Source organism: Pristis pectinata, chromosome 7, assembly GCF_009764475.1.
Source record: "Pristis pectinata isolate sPriPec2 chromosome 7, sPriPec2.1.pri, whole genome shotgun sequence".
Classification (NCBI taxonomy): domain Eukaryota; kingdom Metazoa; phylum Chordata; class Chondrichthyes; order Rhinopristiformes; family Pristidae; genus Pristis; species Pristis pectinata.
In genome coordinates, this window is record NC_067411.1 from 55,459,928 (window position 1) to 55,480,857 (window position 20,930).

At 42.7% G+C, this 20,930-nt stretch overlaps 1 protein-coding gene across 1 annotated transcript in view; it reads left to right on the forward strand.

Moving 5' to 3' along the window:
- Nucleotides 1-3,119: 3,119 nt before the first annotated feature.
- The window catches only part of LOC127572639 (inorganic pyrophosphatase-like), a 52,609-nt gene continuing 34,798 nt past the window's right edge, over nt 3,120-20,930 (forward strand). Inside the window, exons 1-5 of the mRNA XM_052020112.1 lie at nt 3,120-3,333; nt 4,390-4,454; nt 11,366-11,419; nt 13,518-13,637; nt 18,353-18,439. Coding sequence (XP_051876072.1) covers nt 3,186-3,333; nt 4,390-4,454; nt 11,366-11,419; nt 13,518-13,637; nt 18,353-18,439 — 474 coding nt within the window. The 5' untranslated portion in view covers nt 3,120-3,185. The remainder of the gene's footprint in view (nt 3,334-4,389; nt 4,455-11,365; nt 11,420-13,517; nt 13,638-18,352; nt 18,440-20,930) is intronic.

The following is a 20,930-nucleotide window of genomic DNA, read 5'->3' on the forward strand; positions in this document are numbered from 1 at the left end:
CTGATACTTAGACTAACTTGTTTTTCTCTTGCTCAGTTCTGATGAAGGGTCTGATGAAATGCTGCTGCTTTTTCCACAGATGTCTGCCCGACCTGCTAAATTAAGATCTCTTTATTAGTCACATTGACATCGAAACACACAGTGAGATGCATCTTTTGTGTAGAGTGTTCTGGGGGCAGCCCACAAGTGTCACCAAGCTTCTGGCGCCAACGCAGCACGCCCACAACTCCTAACCCATACGTCTTTGGAATGTGGGAGGAAACCAGAGCACCCGGAGGAAACCCACACAGACACGGGGAGAATGTACAAACTCCTTACAGACAGTGGCTGGAATTGAACCTGTGTTGCTGGTGCTGTAATAGCGTTACGCTAACCGCTACACTACTGTGCCTGCCCCAACAATACAGCATTTTCTGTTTATACATGAGAGAAAACATGTTGGTTTTTTATTTGGGGGATGAATTGTTTGAAGAGAGAATATCTCTGGTTGGGTAAGATCAAATGGTTTAATATGGCAGTAAGAAGCACATTATGCTGCTTATGTGTTGCTGATAGGAGGCCATGGCCAGAGAGGTCAGATGGGATTTGGGAGGAGAATTAAAGCAGCAGGCAACCAGCATCTCAGTCACACCTGTGGAATGAGTGTTATCCCTTCGTGCAGGACTGAGGGGTGGATGCCAGCCTGGTCAGCTTGGACCAGGAGAAGGCCTTCGACAGGATATCACACACGTACATAATGGATGTGCTCTCCAAAATGGGCTTTGGGGAGGAAGTTAGAAATTGGATCCAACTGCTCTACACAGATATCTGTAGTGCAGTCCAAATGAATGGGTGGGAGACATAGCTTCCCCATCAAGTCTGGAGTTGGGCAGGGTTGTCCACTCTCCCCTGTCTTGGTTGTGTGCTGCATAGAACCCTTTGCCAAATCCATCAGGAAGGATGAAGAGCATAAGAGGGGTTGGTAGGTAGTGGAGGCACCCAGGTCAAAACCTCCCTGTACATGGACGATGTCGCCATCTTGTGCTTAGATCCATGGTCAGTTTGCAGATTGATCAGCATTTTTCAACCTGCTTGAGTTGGCACTGGGGGCCAGAATCAACCACAGGAAGAGCAAGGCCATGCTCTTTGGCAACTGGCCCGACTGATCTAACTGGTCTGACTACCTGAGGGTGCTGGGGACCTGGTTTGTAACAAGAATTGACTGAAGCGGATAGGAAAGGTCAATCAAAAATTGGGTTTGTGGAAATGCTGCTATCTGTCAATACTTCAAAGAACTTGGTCATCAGGTGCGATATGCTCTCAAGGCAGCTGTACTTGGTGCAGGTGTGACCTGTTCCTCACTCCTCTGCCTTGGTAATCACCCAAGACGTCTTCTAGTTCATCTGGGGGTCCAAGGTGAAGCGAGTCCAATGAGCCACAATCATGTTGCCCACATCCTGATGACCATCTTTGTGTGTGGCCGCATCAGGCTGTGCCTGGATCCAAAGTGCATGGGCACCAAGTGTTACTATATGCTGAGGTTCTACCTGTCCCTGGTGTTGTGCAGGATGGGCCTGGCCTTGCTGCCGTGCAATGCCGCAGTCAGCTGGATGTTACCGCACTACCTGTTCTTTGTGAAAACACCTGTGACCACAAGTCCATCAGGCAGAAGTCAGCACGGAATGTCTTGCAGACACTGTGTCTTGCAGACAGGGACTCTATGGATACAGTAGGGTGGTTCCCTGAGCAAACTGGCCAAATCATCTGGCAGAAAGCCTCATCGTCAGAACTCACGAACAAGCTCCAAGGCCTTGCTAGGCTGGCCCTTGTAGTCAGATCCTTCCTGTACAGATGACGTAGCATCCCTGATGCATACTGCCCTTGGGACGGCTGCAGTGGCGAAGAGATGGTCACCCACCTCTTTGCAGGGTATGGAATTGCTAAGAGGGTATGGAGAAGGATGCAAGGGTCTGTGTCTTGGTTCATCTCCAGCAGCTGCGTAACAGAACACCATTTGGTCTGCCTGAACCTTGTTGGTCTTCCAGCACAGCGAGGTGTCTGTAAGGGAATGCTGTTGACTGGCACAGGCCAGGCAGCAGGAATATGTGCTGAGGGACGCACTGAAGTTCGGTGCAGCCAATGCAAAGGCTCTGTGGGGAAGGACCACAGTCTAGGCTCATCCAACTACTGCACATGGAGGGGGAGGCCTCTCAAACAATGAAAGGGTCTATTACCCCAGGGGGCCACATAACGGGCAATGGTGCTATGGTTTTTAAAAATGTTAACATTATTGAATGTAATAACCACAAATAAAGAAGTTTTGCACTGTTTCTTCTTTTGTATGTATTTTTATTATGAATAAAGTTTATTTTTGAAATATAAAAACGAAAGGCGATATTTCTCCCTCCACTGATGTGCCTCCAATGGTGAGTTTACGTTTTCTGTTTTTTCAATTTTCGTTCTTTCACAATCAGTAGTATCTACAGGAGATGCTGCCTCAAGAAGGCAACATCCGTCATCGAAGATCCCCACCATCCAGGCCATGCCATCTTTTTGCAGCTACCATCGGGCAGGAGGTACAGAAGCCTGAAGTCCCAACAGCTACTGTACTTCCCTTTAACCATTTGGTTCTTGAACCAACTGGCAGAACCCTAATTAATATAGCTTAGCAACACTATGACCACTTTGATCACCATGCACTAAAATGGACTTTTCTTTCTAATTGTGTTATTTCTTGTAAAATTTGTGTATAATTTATGTTTGATTTATGTTTATCCTATGAATGCTGCTTATATGATGCTATGTGCCTGTGACGCTGCTGCAGGTAAGTTTTTCTTTGCACCTGTGCATTCACGTACTTGTGCATGTGACAATAAATTTGACTTTGATTTTTCCAGCCAAAGAATCTCTCGCCAGACAAGCAAGCCGACGCCGGCTGTCAGTGGGGAATCATTCCATGTAAGCGAGGTTGCCGGCAGTGGTAGGGGACAAGCAGTGCCCTGACCAACGTGCAGCCGTGCTGCCTGTATTACCGACACTGACCAGCAGGGGTAGTGGTTCCAGCAGATGGATGCACCGCCCATCCCGCCCGGCAGGTGGCAGTCAGAGGCGGCCGCCCGCTCTGCCCACTCGGGGCGGAAGGAAGGAGTGCCGGCGCAACCTCCCCCCCCGTCACCCGGTCCCGGGACTTTCCTTCCGCTCCCGGGATGCGAGGTATTTTGGGCGCGGTTAACCGTGGCCGCTTGTTGTTCGGGTTGGGAAGAAGGTCGGATGCCGAGGCCAAGAGGATGCGGCATTGTTACAGCAAGGAGGAGCGCGGAGAAGCCCACAGTCCGAGCTACCTCCTGTACCTGAGTGAGTGACCGGAACTGACATCTGCGCTGGACCCTGACGGCCCACAACTGCCTGCTGCCCCTGGCAGCCGTCCCCCGGGCGACCGCCCGCTGCCCCTGGCAGCCGTCCCCCGGGCGACCGCCCGCTGCCCCTGGCAGCCGTCCCCCGGGCGACCGCCCGCTGCCCCGGCAACCGCCCGCTGCCCCGGTATCTGCCCTGTGGACCTGAGCCTCCAACGGCCCGTTCGGTGGCGAGGAGGGCGGTGACAGGAGGTTTCCCCCACCCGCCAGGGCTGGTTGGGGTCTGAGACTGCCTGAGTGGGCGCTGGAGGCAGCAACTCTCAACGCTGCAGAAGTAATTAGACGGGCACTTGAATCACCACGGCACAGAAGGCCGAAGACCGGTCTAGAATGCGCTTGATGGGCAGCATGGGCGTGATGGGCCAAAGGGCCTGTGTCTAACCTACATCACTCTATCAAACCTAGTAAATGAGCCACCAGGTCCCAGTCCATCCTCCTACAGTCGCAGAAATTTTACAGCTCAGAAAGAAAACCATTCAGCTGATCCTGGCTGTGCTGGTTAAAACAAGCCAGGGTAATACAGCCCCTCTGCCCAACTCATTCGTCCGCACCGACCAAGGGGCCTCCTTGAGCTGGTCCCATTTGCCTCTGTTTGGCCCATACCCCCCTGAACCTTTCCTATCCACCAACCTGTCCAAGATAGATCACCGATTTGTAACCGACTTTGGAGGTGGGACTGTCAAAGTGCGCAACTAAGTACCTTTTAAATGTGATGACGTTTTCTGTCTCTCTGTTTCAGACCCTCTGCCCATCCCCTGCCCCCTTGGTGAAATATTATTTCATCTTCCTTCTAATTTTACCAGTTACTTCAAATGTATTTGATCCCACTGCTAAAGAAAGTAAGTCCTTCCTACTTACAGAACTTGGAACCCTCATCATTTTATGCATTTCATCAAAATGTACAAAATTATTAGAATGCCAGAAATAGTGACAGAAATGATCTTCATTACCTGACTTGGATAAATATGTAACCATGATTATCTCCATCCATTTGCAGAGAACTCTGATGGTAAATACATTTCTCCTTTCCATGATATTCCACTGTACGATGTGGTTGACAAGGTAAATGTCATGAGACAGTGCTTTTGCTATGCTGTAGTCCAATATGGTCTATTATTTATAAGCTTTACCAAACTCGTAATGGACTATTGATCGACTGTTCAGGCTTCACTGTGATGGTCTGCAGTCCAACGTTTAGATCATTTTCTGAAATATTTGGTCCAAAACTGGCACCTTTTAAAATATGAAGCAAATTTTATTGCACATTTATTAGATTTGTTTTAGCACTGCAGAAATAAAATGCTTCTTCCTCTGTGTCATATCGTGTATTTTTTTCATTGGATATTGCAAATTAGCATTCTAATTTAACAAGTCCACTGAATTGTACTGTTGCTACAGCAAGGCAAAATCTTAGATTGAATTTTGAAGCCAACAATCATAGAACAGTACAGCACAATACAGGCCTTTGGCCCACCATGTTGTGCCGACCTTTAAACCACACCTAAGACTATCTAACCCCTTCCTCCCACATACCCCTCTAACTTAAATTCCTCCATATGCTTATCTAACAATGTCTTGAACTTGACCAATGTACCTGCCTCCACCACTACCCCAGGCAGCGCATTCCATGCACCAACCACCCTCTGGGTAAAAAAAACCTCCCTCTGATATCTCCCTTGAACTTCCCATCCATTACTTTAAAGCCATACCATCTTGTATTGAGCATTGGTGCCCTGGGAAAGAGGCACTGGCTGTCTACTCTATCTATTCCTCTTAATATTTTGTATACCTCTATCATGTCTCCCCTCATCCTCCTTCTTTCCAAAGAGTAAAGCCCTAGCTCCCTTAGTCTCTCCTCATAATCCATACTCTCCAAACCAGGCAGCTTCCTGGTAAATCTCCTCTGCACCCTTTCCAATGCTTCCACATCCTTCCTATAATGAGGCGACCAGAACTGGACACAGTACTCCAAGCGTGGTCCAACCAGAGTTTTGTAAAGCTGCATCATTACCTTGTGGCTCTTAAACTTGATCCCACGGCTCATGAAAGCTAACATCCCATAAGCTTTCTTAACTACCCTATCCACCTGTGAGGCAACTTTCAGTGATCTGTGGATATGAACCCCAGATCCCTCTGCTCCTCCACACTACCCAGAATCCTGCCATTAACCTTGTACTCCGCCTTGGAGTTTGTCCTTCCAAAGTGTACCACCTCACACTTCTCTGGATTGAACTCCATCTGCCACTTGTCAGCCCAGCTCTGCATCCTATCAATATCCCTCCGCAATCTTCGACAATCCTCCACACTATCCACAACACCACTGACCTTTGTGTCATTTGCAAACTTGCCAACCCACCCTTCTACCCCCTCATCCAAGTCATTAATAAATATCACGAATAGTAGAGGTCCCAGAACTGATCCTTGTGGGACACCGCTAGTCACAGCCCTCCAATCTGAATGCACTCCCTCCACTACAACCCTCTGCTTCCTACAGGCAAGCCAATTTTGAATCCACACGTCCATACAGCCAAGCCTCCCTGGATCCCATGCCCTCCAACCTTCTGAAGAAGCCTACCATGTGGAACCTTGTCAAACACCTTACTAAAATCCATGTAGACTACATCTACTGCACTACCCTCATCAATCTGCCTGGTCACCTCCTCAAAGAATCCTATCAGGCTTGTGAGACGTGATCTTCCCTTCACAAAGCCATGCTGACTGTCCCTAATCAGTCCATGATTCTCTAAATGCTCATAGATCCTATCTCTTAGAATCCTTTCCAACAGCTTTTCCCACAGACGTAAGGCTCACTGGTCTGTAATTCCCTGGACTATCCCTGCTCCCTTGCCTCACAGAGCAGCCTGGGGAATATTCCGTCAGGCCCCAGGGACTTATCTGTCCTAATATTTTCTAACAGCTCCAACACATCCTCTCTCTTGATATCTACATGCTCCAGAACATTAACCTTACCAATACTGTCCTCAGCGTCATCTAGGCCCCTCTCCTTGGTGAATACTGAAGAGAAGTATTCATTGAGAACCTCACCCACTTCCACAGCTTCCAGGCACATCTTCCCACCTTTGTCTCTAATCGGTCTTACGTCATCCTTCATGGGCCTCAATAGATTTTTACTGACAGACTGTAAATGGTTCTTTGACATTAGCCATATGTTAGCTTATCTCACTGTGGAGAGAATCTTGCTTTAACATCTCGCCATGAAGATGGTACTAGAAATGCCATGTTGCACTGGTGTCAACTGGATTATGTGCTCAAATCATTGAACTGTGGTTACAGTGCAGAACCTTGGCAGTAATTAAAACTTGCCACAACTTTGTAAATGTTCTCACATTGAAATAGATATTATGACTTTTTCTCACATTTCCAGCTGTATCTGCTTTGTTCAAAATGGTGTCTCTGATGCTGTAATGCATCTTTGATTTTTCTTGGGGAGGTTTTGGCTGAAATTTACAAGCCAGGGAAAACGCATGCAAGTTAATTGAGTTATTGAGGTTTCTGTCAGATTTCTGGTAGGTTAGATTAATGCAGAACACTGAGGGGCATCCTAACAGAGAGTGCTGAGCAGGATTTACAGTAGAGGTATTACAGTAAACCCTGGACAAGGCTCTTAGAAATTGCACTCAAATTGATGAAAGAGAATGTATGACTGAAAACACTGAAAAAAGCATTCTTGGAGTTTCAGTAAGGGTTACAAACAGAATCCCAAGATATTAATGACCTGCCAGCAGGTAGGATTTTCTAATGTTAAAATATCCTTTGGCTGTTATCAACCTGTAAACCCCACAGGTTGCACTTCAATCAACTTTCTCACTCCAACTGACCAGCGAGGTGCCACTGCCCATTGTCATGCAACAGCTCCAGCTCTACACCAGATGGTGCTGCAAAGCAATCATATGCCAATGCGCAACAGCTACAAAGCTGAAGCCTCCCTCCCCAGGAGGCTTCAGTACCTGTACTGAAGGTACACCAATACCTACACTTCCTCAGCAGGTTAAGGAAACTCGGCATGTCCCTGATAACTCTTACTAATTTTTACACATGCACCATAGGAAGCATCCGATCCAGATGCATAGCAAATGCTCTGCCCAAGACTGCAAGAAATTGCAGAGAGTTATGAACACAGCCCAGTCCATCACGCAAACCAGCCTCCCTTCCGTTGATTCCATCTGGACTTCCCACTGCCTCAGGAAAGCAGCTAATGTAATCAAGGACCTCTCTTACTGTGTTGATTCTCTCTTCTCCTCTCTCCCATTGGACAGAAGATATAAAAGCCTGCGAGCACGAATCACCAGACCTCAAGGACAGCTTCTATCCCACTGTTATCAGACTCTTGAATGGACCTCTCATATGCTAAAAGATGAACTTGAGCTCCCAATCTACCTCGCCATGGCCCTTGCATTTTATTTGTCTACCTGCACTGCACTTTCTCTGTAACTGCAACATCATATTCTGCATTCAGTTTTCATTTTACTCCCTCAATGTAATTATGTATGGCATGATCTGTTTGGACCAAAACAAAAGCTTTTCACTGTTTCTCAGTGCATGTAACAATAATAAACCAATACCATTGTTGTTTAAAAAAATGATGCTACTTTTGTTATGTATCATATATTGAAATACTGGGGCCATTTGTTTCCCAATCATCTTTAACATCTATTCCAACTTCAGGCCTCTCAAACTGTTTGCTGCTTCCACTTTGCCACTGTCCAACACCCCCGTTAGCTTTGGAGTTGGACAGTGAGCCCTACTGACGATTCCTGCTTGCTTCCCTCACTGAGGAAATGGAGAAGAAGAGGAGGATGTGAGAGGGAAAAAATGGAATGTAGCATACCTTTGAATTATGAAACAAAAAAGGATTGCAACTTGAGAGAACTCCTCATTGACTAAAAAATGTAATTAATGCATTTAACCTTGTGTTGTGGAATATGCAGTTTTTGACTTCCATTTTTTAAAGGGATAGAGTTTGGCAGACTGTTGAAGAGCAAAAGGATTTGGGTTTCCAATTATACAATGTATTGAAAGCTAGTGCATAGGTACTATTTTTAAAAATAGGTGACAAGCTTATGGCTTGTTGGCCTTTATCCTTAAAGAACTGGAATATAAAGAGGAAAATGTAATGCTTCAGTTCCATAACATTTTAATTTAACCTATCTAACATATTGCATCAGTTTTGGGCACTGTGCTTCAGGAAAGAGATTTAAAATTCTGAAATAGATTTAAAAGTATATACATTGGGAAACTGTTGTTCCTGATGGGACAAGTCTTGAATGAGTGGACATCATAATCTCAAAATAGGAGGTAAACCACTTAACAGTGAAATCGAGGAGTCATTCTTTGACACAGCGGATAGTGGAACTCTCTTCCCTAAAAGGTTTCAGATGCTAGTGGTAAGCTGAACTTTTCAAGACTGAAATTGACAGATTTTTATTAGATAGGGTTATCAGGGGGATATGGACTGGAGAGGGGTTATGAATTTGAGTTTCAGGTCAGTTGTGATCTAATTGAATAGTAGAACAGGCGCAACAGACTGAATGACCGACTCCTTTCTCTGTTTTCTTTATTCCTTTATTGGAAAGATTGGAAAATGGAAATGCAATGCATAAAGGATAATTGAATTTGTGCTCATCAGAATAAGGGTTGGGGACACAGCTGAGTGAAGTATAAGGCTTGCAGCATGATCCCCTCTTCCCTCTTTGCTTCTGAGCAACATCCAGGTGAAGGAGAGATTCAGCTGCACTTCCAATTTAATGTACTACATTCAGTGCTCATGATGTGGTCTCCTGTACATTGGAGAAACATCAATTAGGTGACTATTTTGAAAAGCACCTCCATTCAGTCTGCAAGGGTGACCCCTGTCATTTTAATTCTCCATCCACTTCTATTCTGACCTCTCTGTCTGTGGCTTCTTACTTCTTTTTCCCCATCAAACCAAACTTAAGCTCAAGGAACACCATCACACCTTCTGACTAGGCACATTATTGCCCTCAGAGCTCCACCGTGAATTAACAATTTTAGATAACCAACCTTTCCAGTTTGTATGAAAGATCATCAGGCTGTAACATTAATTCTGGTCTTTTCTTTCCACAGATGCTACCTGGCATTTGAATATTTCCAGTATTTTCTGTTCTTATTTCAGATTTCCAGTATCTGCAGTTTTTTGGCTTTTTGATTTTAAAGTTGGGCTAGGTCATTGGTAGCTTAAATTCCATCTACTTTAATAAAATCTCCCTTGATTGTGGTGAAGTAGAAGAATGGAGTGCAGCCAGTGAAGGAGCCGAATCATTGATAGTAATTTTGGAGTTTCTATTCGGATGTGCACATCCTTGGAAATCTTGAAATTGCTGTCAATTTCATGGAGCGCTGATGACAAATAATGTCAGTTTTGCAGACGTTACTATTGCAGTTCTGGTTGCCGAACTACAGGAAGGATGTCAGTAAGATTGAAAGAGTGCAGAGGAGATTTACAAGGATGTTGCTGGGTCTTCAGGAGTTGAGTTATAAGGAAAGATTGAGCATGTTAGGACTTTATTCCTTGGAGCAGAGAAGAATGAGGGGAGATATGATAGAGGTTTATAAAATGATGAGGGGCATAGACAGGGTTTATGCAAGTAGGCTCTTTCCACCTAGATTAGGAGAGATAAGTATGAGAGGACATGGCTTTAGGGTGAAAGGGGAAAGGTTTAGGGGGAACATTAGAGGGAACTTCTTCACTCGAAGAGTGGTGAGAGTGTGGAACGGGCTGCCATCTGATGTGGTAAATGCAGGCTCGCTCTTAACTTTTAAGAGTAAATTGGATGGATACATGGACGAGAGATCTGGAGGGGTATGGGCTGGGGGCAGGTAAATGGGACTAGCAGAATAATGTTTCGGCACAGACTAGAAGGGCCAAATGGCCTGTTTTCTGTGCTGTAGTTTTCTATGGTTCTATGGTTGTAACATCTAGCCTGGCTGCCTCTGGATACTGCAGTCAGAATCCAATGATGCGATTCAGTAACATCATGGCCTCACCTCTCTTTATTCTCTGTAACTACCTCTTCTTCAAGGAGGAGCTGACAAATGAGATCCACTATCCTGTCCTTTTCCCATAGCCCTGTATGTTGTTCCTTTTCAAATACTTAACTAGTTTCTTTTTGAAAATTACCATTGAAATGTATTCACCAAACTTTGAGGCAATGAATTCCAAGTCTATGTAATGAGAGGTTGCAAGTAAATCTGGCCTCTTGTGCACCTCTACTCACTTTACCTCATCAATTGTTATTGTGTCTTCCATCACAGAGGTCTAATCTCTGGAATTTTCTAAATAATTTATTCCGTCGCTCCACTTCCCTTCACTGCTCTAAGATATTTCTGCAATTTAGCCTCTTTGATCATCAATTTTTTTGTTCAGCTGTCCTATAGTTTCCTTTCTGGCCCAGTGTCAATCCCACTCTTGATATCCCACTTCCTCTATCATCCCCAACTCCTCTCTCTCTCCCACCTCCAACTCCAGTCCCCTAATCTCCATAAATATAGGGTTCATAAAGCTTTTCTCCACAGATGCTGCCTGGCCTGCTGAGTTCCTCCAGCATCTTGTTGTGTTATTATCTAGATTCCAGCATCTGCAGTCCTTTGTTTCTCTCCTATAAAGATAACAAAGTTGTTTTTGTCATCCCTTCTAGTCAGCATACTGCAGTACACAAATAAATTTGGTCCAGATTTATCATTGGAATGCTACTTTTGCTGTCTTTAAGACACAAGTGGGATGTTTTAGATGTGTTGGTTAATGAGATGATATCCATTTTAATTTACTTTTGTTGTAGATATTTAAATGTACCCTGCCATAATGCGCCATTTATGAACCAACATGGGAATTCACCAACAGCTAGTAATTCTCTAAATTACAACTTTGAATTGTGGCATGGGATGCATATAAATGAAGATGAGCATTCATATTGCTCATGTTGTGTTCTTTACAGGCCCTTTTTAATATGGTTGTGGAAGTACCACGTTGGACAAACGCCAAAATGGAGGTGAGTTATTATGGGGGACAAGCCTCCATGAAGTATAGTTCTTGATTCAATAGCCGTTAATGAGTTATATAAGTTGTTGTTCATTTCGATACCTCAAAGAATCAATGAGAAAATTGAATCAACAATGGAATGGAATAGTAGAATCTCCCAACACCTGGTCATTTGGCAACAGTGTATGTGCCACAATTTTCAAAGAGCAATCAAATCCACCCATCCAGCCCTTTTCCCATAGCCTTGTAAACTGTTCCTTTTCAAATACTTAACCAGTTTCCCTTTAAAAATTACTAACAAATCTGCTTTCACTATTCTTTGAAGTGGTGAATGCCAAGTCTAAATGATGAGAGATCAGTTAGCTCTGAGTTGCAGAGGGATCTGGATGTCCTAGTCAATAATTTGTGAAAACCTAGTATGCAGGTACAGGAAGTAATTTGGAAACCGAACAGAATTTTTTACTGCGGTAATTGAATATAAAAGGAGGGAAGCTATACTTCACTTATGGAGGACATTGGTGAGAACACATCTAGAGGACTGGCACACAGCGTTGATCTTGTATAAGGAAGGATGTAAAAGCATGGAAACAATTCAGAGAAGACCTACAAAATTGATTTTTGGAATGACAGGTTGTCTTATGAGGAAAGATTGGAGAGGCTTGGCTTGTATCTGCCGGAGTTTGGAAAAATGAGAGGCCAATTGGTTTAAACTAATAAGATGCTGAGGGATCATGACAGCATGGATGTGGACAGGATGTTTCCTCTTGTGAAAGAATCTATAAATAAGTGTAGTTTATTTTAACAGGTAAATGAGATGCATTTTATTCTCTCAGACGTTTGTGAGCTTTTGGTACTTTCTTCCCTGAAGAGCATCGGAAGCAGAGTCTTTGAATATTTTTAAGGCAGAAGTAGGTAGGCTCTTGGTATGCAAGGATTAGATGAGAATACAGAGCTGAAGTTACAGTTAGATCAGTCATGATATTGAACGGCAGAGCAGTCTTGAGGGGCTGCATGGCCTACTCCAGTTCCTAATTCTTATGTCCAGAACTGTGTAAAGATATTTCTCCCTTTCTTCACCAACCTCCTATCCATTCAGGTTTTGTTTTCCACTTTATTAGGAATCATTGGCTTTCAAAATGAAATACTCTTCTCAATTTGTAATAAGTTAATTGAAATAAAATTTTTAAATAGAGATTCCCCTGAAATTAGCACAGCTGTACAATTAAAAAGAGTAAAGAGAAAGCCCAGGCATTTATCACCCTACCTTTCCTGGGCATTCATACTTAATGGAGTATTTTTATACCATTATCATTGTTACATTATAGGAAATTGGGCACCAGTTTCAAAGAGCAGGATCCCATAAAGAGAAATGTGATGATGTCCAGATCATTTATTTTAATGTGGATAGTAGAATATATATTTGGCCAGGCCACTGGGGAGAACTTGAAGGTCACACAATATTACAAGTGAGTTTATTTCCCCCAGTGTAAGAATATTTCAGTTTTATCCAGAACTCCCATACACAAATGCTCTTTCAAATAATGGAACAGTTCTTCATTTGAGCTTCAAATTGCCCTCTCACATATTCAAGATGGAAATAATCATCAGGCAGTTGTTTCATACACAAAAATGAAATCTGGTGTAGACTATTCCACATAATGCCATTTGTGCAAGCATAGGATTTTTCTTATTAGTGTTTTTGAGTTTGTAGTGGTGGCCTATGGGAGTTTTCATTGGATAATTCAAATAAGTCATAAAGTAAGAGTCTGCTGATATTATAGCATCTTACATGTCCCAGGATATCCCCAGTCTCCTTGTACTCAGTGATATCATTTTGAGTCACTGCTATAGTATAAGTAAACTTAATTTGTGTTCTGCAAAGTGCCGCAAACAGTGATGAGAAGAAGAGCAGATAATCTATTTTAGTGATGTTGGTTAGGAGGCCACTATTGGCCAGGATTAGGGTAACTTTCTTTAACAAGTGCCATGGGAACTTCTGTCTATCTTGGCAGCTCAAGAAGAAGAATCATAAAAATACTTAACCGATTTCAGTTTCTCCCAGGAGGTTTCTTTCAATGTGCAGTTGTAACATTATGTGATCTTTTCAGATTGCTACAAAAATGCCTCTGAACCCTATCAAACAGGATATGAAAAAAGGAAAAGTACGTTATGTAGCAAATATCTTTCCTAACAAGGGCTATATCTGGAACTATGGAGCATTACCACAGGTGAAGCTTTTTAAACTTCTATTGTTCTAAGTTCTGTTTAAACTTTCATTACTTATTTGGTAATAATTTTGTTTGAGCTCCTTAGAATAAATTCTTCAGCTAGTGTGGGATTGCAGATTAAAACATGCTTAGTTTTGTCCTTTAAGCTATGCGTATTGTTCTCCCAAGCTCTCCCTGGTTAAATATGAGGAATGGGATGGGCGAGTAGGGGGAGAAAGGGAAATGTGGAATCTCCAGCGCTTGATTTTTTTTTTAATGACCCTTGTTGTAAATCATGCTTATCTTTTATAAGTGTTACACCCATCAACCATCTCCTTTTCAGGTCATAGAGCCTAACAGTGCAGAAGGGGGTCCTTCAGTCCTCTGAGTACCCAGCTTTACTAATCCCATTTACCAGCACTTGGTCAGTAGCTTTCTTTGCCTTGGCAATTCATGTCCACCCCCTCAAATATTTCTAGTTACAAGATATTTGAAGGAAAAAAGGAGAGCAGGTGGCAATATTGATGGAGGAGAAGTTGTAGTGCTAATGTTGTAGAACAACGAAGGGCAGAATCTAATTTGTTTAGAATTAAAACATGGACTTCTAGGACTATCATGTAGGCTGCCAGCTGGTAGGAAGGATATTGAGCAAATTTGCAGAGAAATTGTAGAGATGTGCTAGCCAATTTCGGCTATGCAAATACAGACTGGGAAACCAACAAAATAAGAGGCAAGGAGGGAGAGAACTTACTGGAATATCTTCTGGGTCCTTTCTTGATCATTATATTTCTGGTCTGACAAGGAAAGCGGCATTGCTGGACTAAGTTCTGGGAAATGAGCCAGGCAGAGTTCAGCTTGTATCAGTGAGTGAACATCTAGGAAACTTAAATCATGGTATTGCAGGGTTTAGAAAAACTACAGAAAAAGATATAGGTCTTTTTAAGATAAAAATAGAGTGTTGAAAAAGGATCTTCTCCGATGAGATGAGAACAGACCTGGCCTGGGTAAACTGGGATCAAAGCTAAAGAGGCACAAGAGACAAGATGCTGGAAACTGGAGCAAAGAAACAAACCACTGGAGGAACTCAGTAGATCAGGCAGCATCTGTGCAGGGAAATGACAATATTTGTTTTTGGTCAAGACCCTTCTGGATGTAGAGTTAGTTTGGGTGGAGAAAAGAAATAGTAAGGTGTTGAAATAAAGGCAATCACATTGGTATGAGAATGCAGCTGGCTCAAGTGGACTGGGAAAATAGATTAAAGGCTAAGTTGTTAAATTAACAGTTACAGATATTGAAGGAGATATTTTATAAGTTCAGCAAAGGAATATTCCTGTGATGAGAAAACAAAAGCTTTATGGGAAGGATGCATCATCAGTCAATAAGTAAAGGAATTTGAGGATGACTTCAAATTGAAAGAAAAACCTGTGAAGATTAATGGGAGGCCAGGGGATTGGGAAATTTTTAGAAAGCAGAAAAGAATGACTAAAAAACCAGAAAATGGGAAACAAGGGAGTATAGGAGTAAACTAACAAGTAATGTGAAAACAGACAGTGAGAGCTTCCATAGTATATGAAAAGAAAGAAAATAGCTAATGTTGGTCCTTTAGAGGATAAGACTTCTTCAGAAGGTCAGAGGGCATGGGATCCAGGGAGGCTTGGCTGTGTGGACGTGTGGATTCAGAATTGGCTTGCCTGTAGAAAGCAGAGGGTTGTGGTGGAGGGAGTGCATTCAGATTGGAGGGCTATGACTAGCGGTGTCCCACGAGGATTGGTTCCTGGACCTCTACTTTTTGTAATTTTTATTAATGACTTGGATGAGGGGGTAGAGGGGTGGGTTAGCAAGTTTGCAGACGACACAAAGGTTGGTGGTGTTGTGGATAGTGTGGAGGACTGTCAAAGATCGCGGAGGGATATTGATAGGATGCAGAGCTGAGCTGAGAAGTGGCAGATGGAGTTCAATCCAGAGAAGTGTGAGGTGGTACACTTTGGAAGGACAAACTCCAATGCGGAGTACAAGATTAATGGCAGGATTCTGGGTAGTGTGGAGGAGCAGAGGGATCTGGGGATTCATATCCACAGATCACTGAAAGTTGCCTCACAGGTGGATAGGGTAGCTAAGAAAGCTTATGGGATGTTAGCTTTCATAAGTCATGGGATCGAGTTTAAGAGCCACGAGGTAATGATGCAGCTCTATAAAACTCTGGTTAGACCACACTTGGAGTACTGTGTCCAGTTTTGGTCGCCTCATTATAGGAAGGACGTGGAAGTATTGGAAAAGGTGCAGAGGAGATTTACCAGGATGCTGCCTGGTTTGGAGAGTATGGATTATGAGGAGAAACTAAGGGAGCTAGGGCTTTACTTGGAGAGAAGGAGGATGAGGGGAGACATGATAGAGGTATACAAAATATTAAGAGGAATAGATAGAGTAGACAGCCAGTGCCTCTTTCCCAGGGCACCAATGCTCATTACAAGAGGGCTTGGCTTTAAAGTAATGGGTGGGAAGTTCAAGGGAGATATCAGAGAGAGGTTTTTTACCCAGAGAATGGTAGGTGCATGGAATACGCTGCCTGGGGTAGTGGTGGAGGCAGGTACATTGGTCAAGTTCAAGAGATTGTTAGATAAGCATATGGAGGAATTTAAAATAGGGGGATATGTGGGAGGAAGGGGTTAGATAGTCTTAGGCATGGTTTAAAGGTTGGCACAACATGGTGGGCCGAAGGGCCTGTATTGTGCTGTATTGTTCTATGTTCTATGGTAAGACATAGAAAATGATATGGGAAATACAGAAATGGCTTAGATTCTAAATAAGTATTCTTGGATTGATTTTCACAATAACTAGACAATAAAAATTCCCAATGACATTTCAATCATGGAAGCGCACAGCACAGTAATGGGCCCTTTTGGCCCACCTTGTCCATGCTGACCATGGTGCCTATCTTTCCTAATCCCATTTTCCTGCATTAGACCTGGATGCATTTATGCCTTTCCTATCCAAGGACCTGTCCAAATGCCTTTTATCTGCCATCACTACCTCCTCTGGCAGCTCATTACAAATAATTACCACCCTCTGTGTGAAAAACCTGCCCCTCAGATCTCCTTTAAATTTCTCCCCTCTCACCTTAAACTTGTGCCCTCTTGTTCTAGACTTCCCTGACCTGGGAAAAAGATTCTGACCATCTCTCATAATATATAAACCACTATAAGGGTCATCCTTCAGCATCCTACGTTCCAGTGAGAATAAACCCAGTCTATCCAATCTCTCCTTCTAATTAAAGCCTTCTATTCCAAACAATATCCTGGTGAATCTCTTCTGTACTCTCTCTGTTGCTGTTACATCCTTCTTGCAGTAGATGATTAAGGGGCCAAAGAAGGGGAAAGACTTTAAACAATTAAAGAAAAAGTAGCAGACAAACTAATTGGTTAAAGGCCTACAGGTCCCCTGGTCTGATGGCCTGTATCCTAGGATCTTAAAGGAAGTAGTTGCAATGAAGGGTTTGATAATATAGTTCATTGTAATCTACTGAAATTCCCTATATTATGGAGAGATTACAGAAGATTGGATAACTGCAAATGTAAAACCACTACTTAAGGAAGAAGGGAGACAGGAAACAAATAGGTAGGTTGACCTAGGATCGGTCTTTGAGAAAATGCTGGAATGCATTATTAAGGAGGTGACAGAAAATCGTAAGACAGTCAACAAAAATCCACATGGTCTTTCCAAAAGGAGTATAATGTTTGACAAATTTTACTAGAGTTCTGTGATGATGTAACAAATGGATAAGGGGGAACCAGTAGATGTAGTGTACTTGGATTTTCAGAAGGCATTTGGTAACATGCTACATTAAATGTTACTGCAGAATATAAGACTGCATGGGTGGGGAGGGAAAACAGAGTTGTGATAAATGGGTCATGGAAATCAGTAACATGGAGTACTGGGGGGATCAGTGCTAGGGCTTCAACTGTTTCCAATTTGTATTTGTGACTTGGATGAAGAGATGGAATGTATTGAAACCAATTGTTTTATATTCATTTTCGAGATCTGGGTGTCAATAGCAAGGCCAGTATTTATTACCCATCCCTAATTGCTCTTGAGAAGGTGGTGGTGAGCTTCGCTTTTGAACAACTGCAGTCCCTCTGTTAAAGGCATTTGCATAGTGCTGTTTGGCAGGAAATTCCAGGATTTGGATCCGGTGACGATGAAGGACTGACAATATTTTTCCGTGTCAAGATGGTCTGCCACAAGGAGGGAAACCTGAAGCTGCTGCCCTTGTCCTTGGTGGACAGATTTGCTGATGATCAAAGATAAATGCATTAGCAAGATGTGCCGAGGACACAAGGAGCTTGCAAAGGGAGGTTAAGTGAGTGGGCAGAAGGATTATAATCAGAGAAAATGTGAGTTTATCCACTCTGGAAAGAAGAATGAAAAAGCAAACTAATATTTAAATGGAATAATACAAAATGCTGCAGTACAAAGGATCATGGTGCCCTAGTATGCAACATTCCAAAAGATGGTATGCTGGAACAGCAGATAATTAGGAGGCCTAATAATATTATCACCTTTTGCTCCTTTTTCTTAAACTACATTCATAGTGTGTAAACCTTTCTGTTGTGAGATATAATTTCTAACCTTCAATACCTTCCTTGCACCTACACTTCGAAATATGCTATGATCTTTGGAAGAGTTGAGAGCATGTTTGATATAACTACTTAATAATCAAATGCTTTTTGTTTCTGCAGACTTGGGAAGATCCGTGTCGTAAAGATCCCAGTACAAATTTTTGTGGTGATAATGATCCAATTGATGTCTGTGACATTGGGTCAAAGGTTAGTTGTTCAAACACTTTGTTTCTTCGCTGTACTGACTCCCAGTAATCAGGCTGGACAGACGTTTTGAGTGATGTTATTAGCAACCAGATAAAAACAAAATGACCAGGATATTTCACTACTTGGTTAGCTGGAAATTAACCAAGTGTAAGTGAAAGCATTCTTAGTTCTGAGTCAGAAAATTACTGATTTAATTCTTACTGCTGACACCACAGCATATGAAGGCACAAGAGATTGTAGAACCTGGAACCTGGAGCTAAAAAAACAAACTGCTGGTGGAACTTAGCAGGTTAATCAGCAAAAGGATGGTTGATGTTTCGGGTCGAGACCCTGCATCAGGACTGAAGAGAGTAGAGGGAAGATGGCCAGTATAAAGAGGTGAGAGGGAGGGATGAGACAGGGGCTGGTAGGTGATATGTGGAATGTGGTGAGATGGGGGGGCTGATGGGCAGATGGAAACAAGAACGAGAGAGGGGATGTTTTGAGATAGCGGCTGGTGGGTGATAGGTGGCAATGGACAAGGATAAAAATAGGCAAATGGAGCCAGGTGGGGGGAGATGTGGGAGAAGGAGGAGGCAGAGGCTGGAAGGTAATAAGTGGAACCAGTAAAGGGAGAGCTGATGAGCAGTTGGATCCAAATGGGGGAGGGAATAGGAAAGGTAAGCCAAGGGAGAAGAAGCCCAGGTGGATAGGTGTGTGGGTGATGGGCAGGTGAAACCAGGTAGGGGAGGGTAATGGGGTGGGGGAAATGGAAAAGGTGAACAAAGGGAGAGAGAACCTAGGTGAGCCAGTAGGAGTGGGATAGGATCATGGGATGTGGGTTAACTGAAATTGAAAATACAATGTTCATACCATTAGGTTGCAGGCTACTCAAGTGGAATATGAGGTGTTGTTGTTTTAGTTTGTTACCCTCCCCAAAGACTCCGCTGTTCATTGGGGAAGATAGTTCCAAAGGCACAAAACCTTCTAAGAAAACATCTTAAATTCTTTATTTTTAATAATTTTCCTTTTCAGTCCTGGAGACTCTCAAGTTCTCTGTCAGATAGGTACCTTGTAGCTTTTGTAGTTTTGCTTTGCGATCTGCTGCCACAGAAGACTTTTGTGAAATGAAAGATGTACTACTGAAGTCTGATTTGGTGGACTGGCACTCCTGATACAAATGCATGTGAATGACTTTCAAAAATTTATTTTTCCTATAATTTTTTCAAGAATAAATGAATAGAAAATTATAAAATTATATCCTCTGCATCTATAATTTCCTCATGTGTTGATGAGAATAACACTATGATCAATCACACTTTGACAAAATAGGGACTGCATCACAAAGCCATAGGTGGTGATGAGATCCTATTTTGCAAAGTCCTCCAAATGGATTCTATTGGCCTTTATCATTTATAAGACATTAAACATCTTGAGTTGTTCTATAGGAAGATGGGAGAATTCCCATACAAATAAAGAAAGGAAAGCTTCATTGGAATAATTCCTTTCCTACCTTTGAGGCATCTGTCTGTGCTTCATAGGCAGTTGATTACTTTTGAAATATGGGAAGTGCATCAGCCAATTGTGCACAGAGGAAGATCCCACAGACAGCAATGTGATAATCACCAAGTTATCTGTTTTTTATGAGATTGATCGGCCTGATCTTCATGCCATGGAATGTTTTATATCCACCTCAAGGGACAGACAAACTTTCAGGCTCAATCTTGCTGACTGTTGCTGGCAGGTCAAACAGAACAGTCAGCATTCAGCAATTGAAACAGCAGTAAGTCTAGTACATTCATGCATGGAACCTAGCAGCAGAGCCAAGCCTTGAACATGAAGTTCTGATTGAAGGGTCTTTGACCTGAAACATTAACTGTTCTGATTTCCACTGATGCTGCCTGACCTGCTGAGTGTTTCTGGTAATTTCTGTTTTTATTTATGAAGATTCTTTCTGATTTTCATATGGAACCTGAGTTAATTAAGAAAGACTATGGGTCGAAACATTGGTGAATAAACCTAATCTCCCATGTGCTAATTATTGATTTTAGTTGAAATGTTGAGTATTGTGGAAGACACCTTCTCCTAAGGGCTAAAATTGAGTAATTATCAGTTAGTAAAGATTTGAAATGGTAATGCATGGGCAGGGAGACTGGGAAAAATGATTGATCAACTGTTAAACCAAATAAGTTGCTCTCAGGATAGATAGGTGTAGTATAGATTCCATCTTTAAGCTGAAAATAAATCACTTTAATGTTGGGTAACTTAAAACAGTTACGTACTGGTTATCACTTTGTGGTAAATATGACAGACAATCAAAAAGAGATGATACAGTTAGACATGGTTTTGAATGCACCTTTTCCAGCTGAATATCTGGATAATTTGTAATGAGTTCAGAAATTGACCAGTAGCACTGTATTTAGCTGCTGACCACATCTCTAGTCATGGAGTTATAGAGTTGTACAGCACAGAAAAAGGCCCATACATGTCCATGCCAACCAAGATGTATATT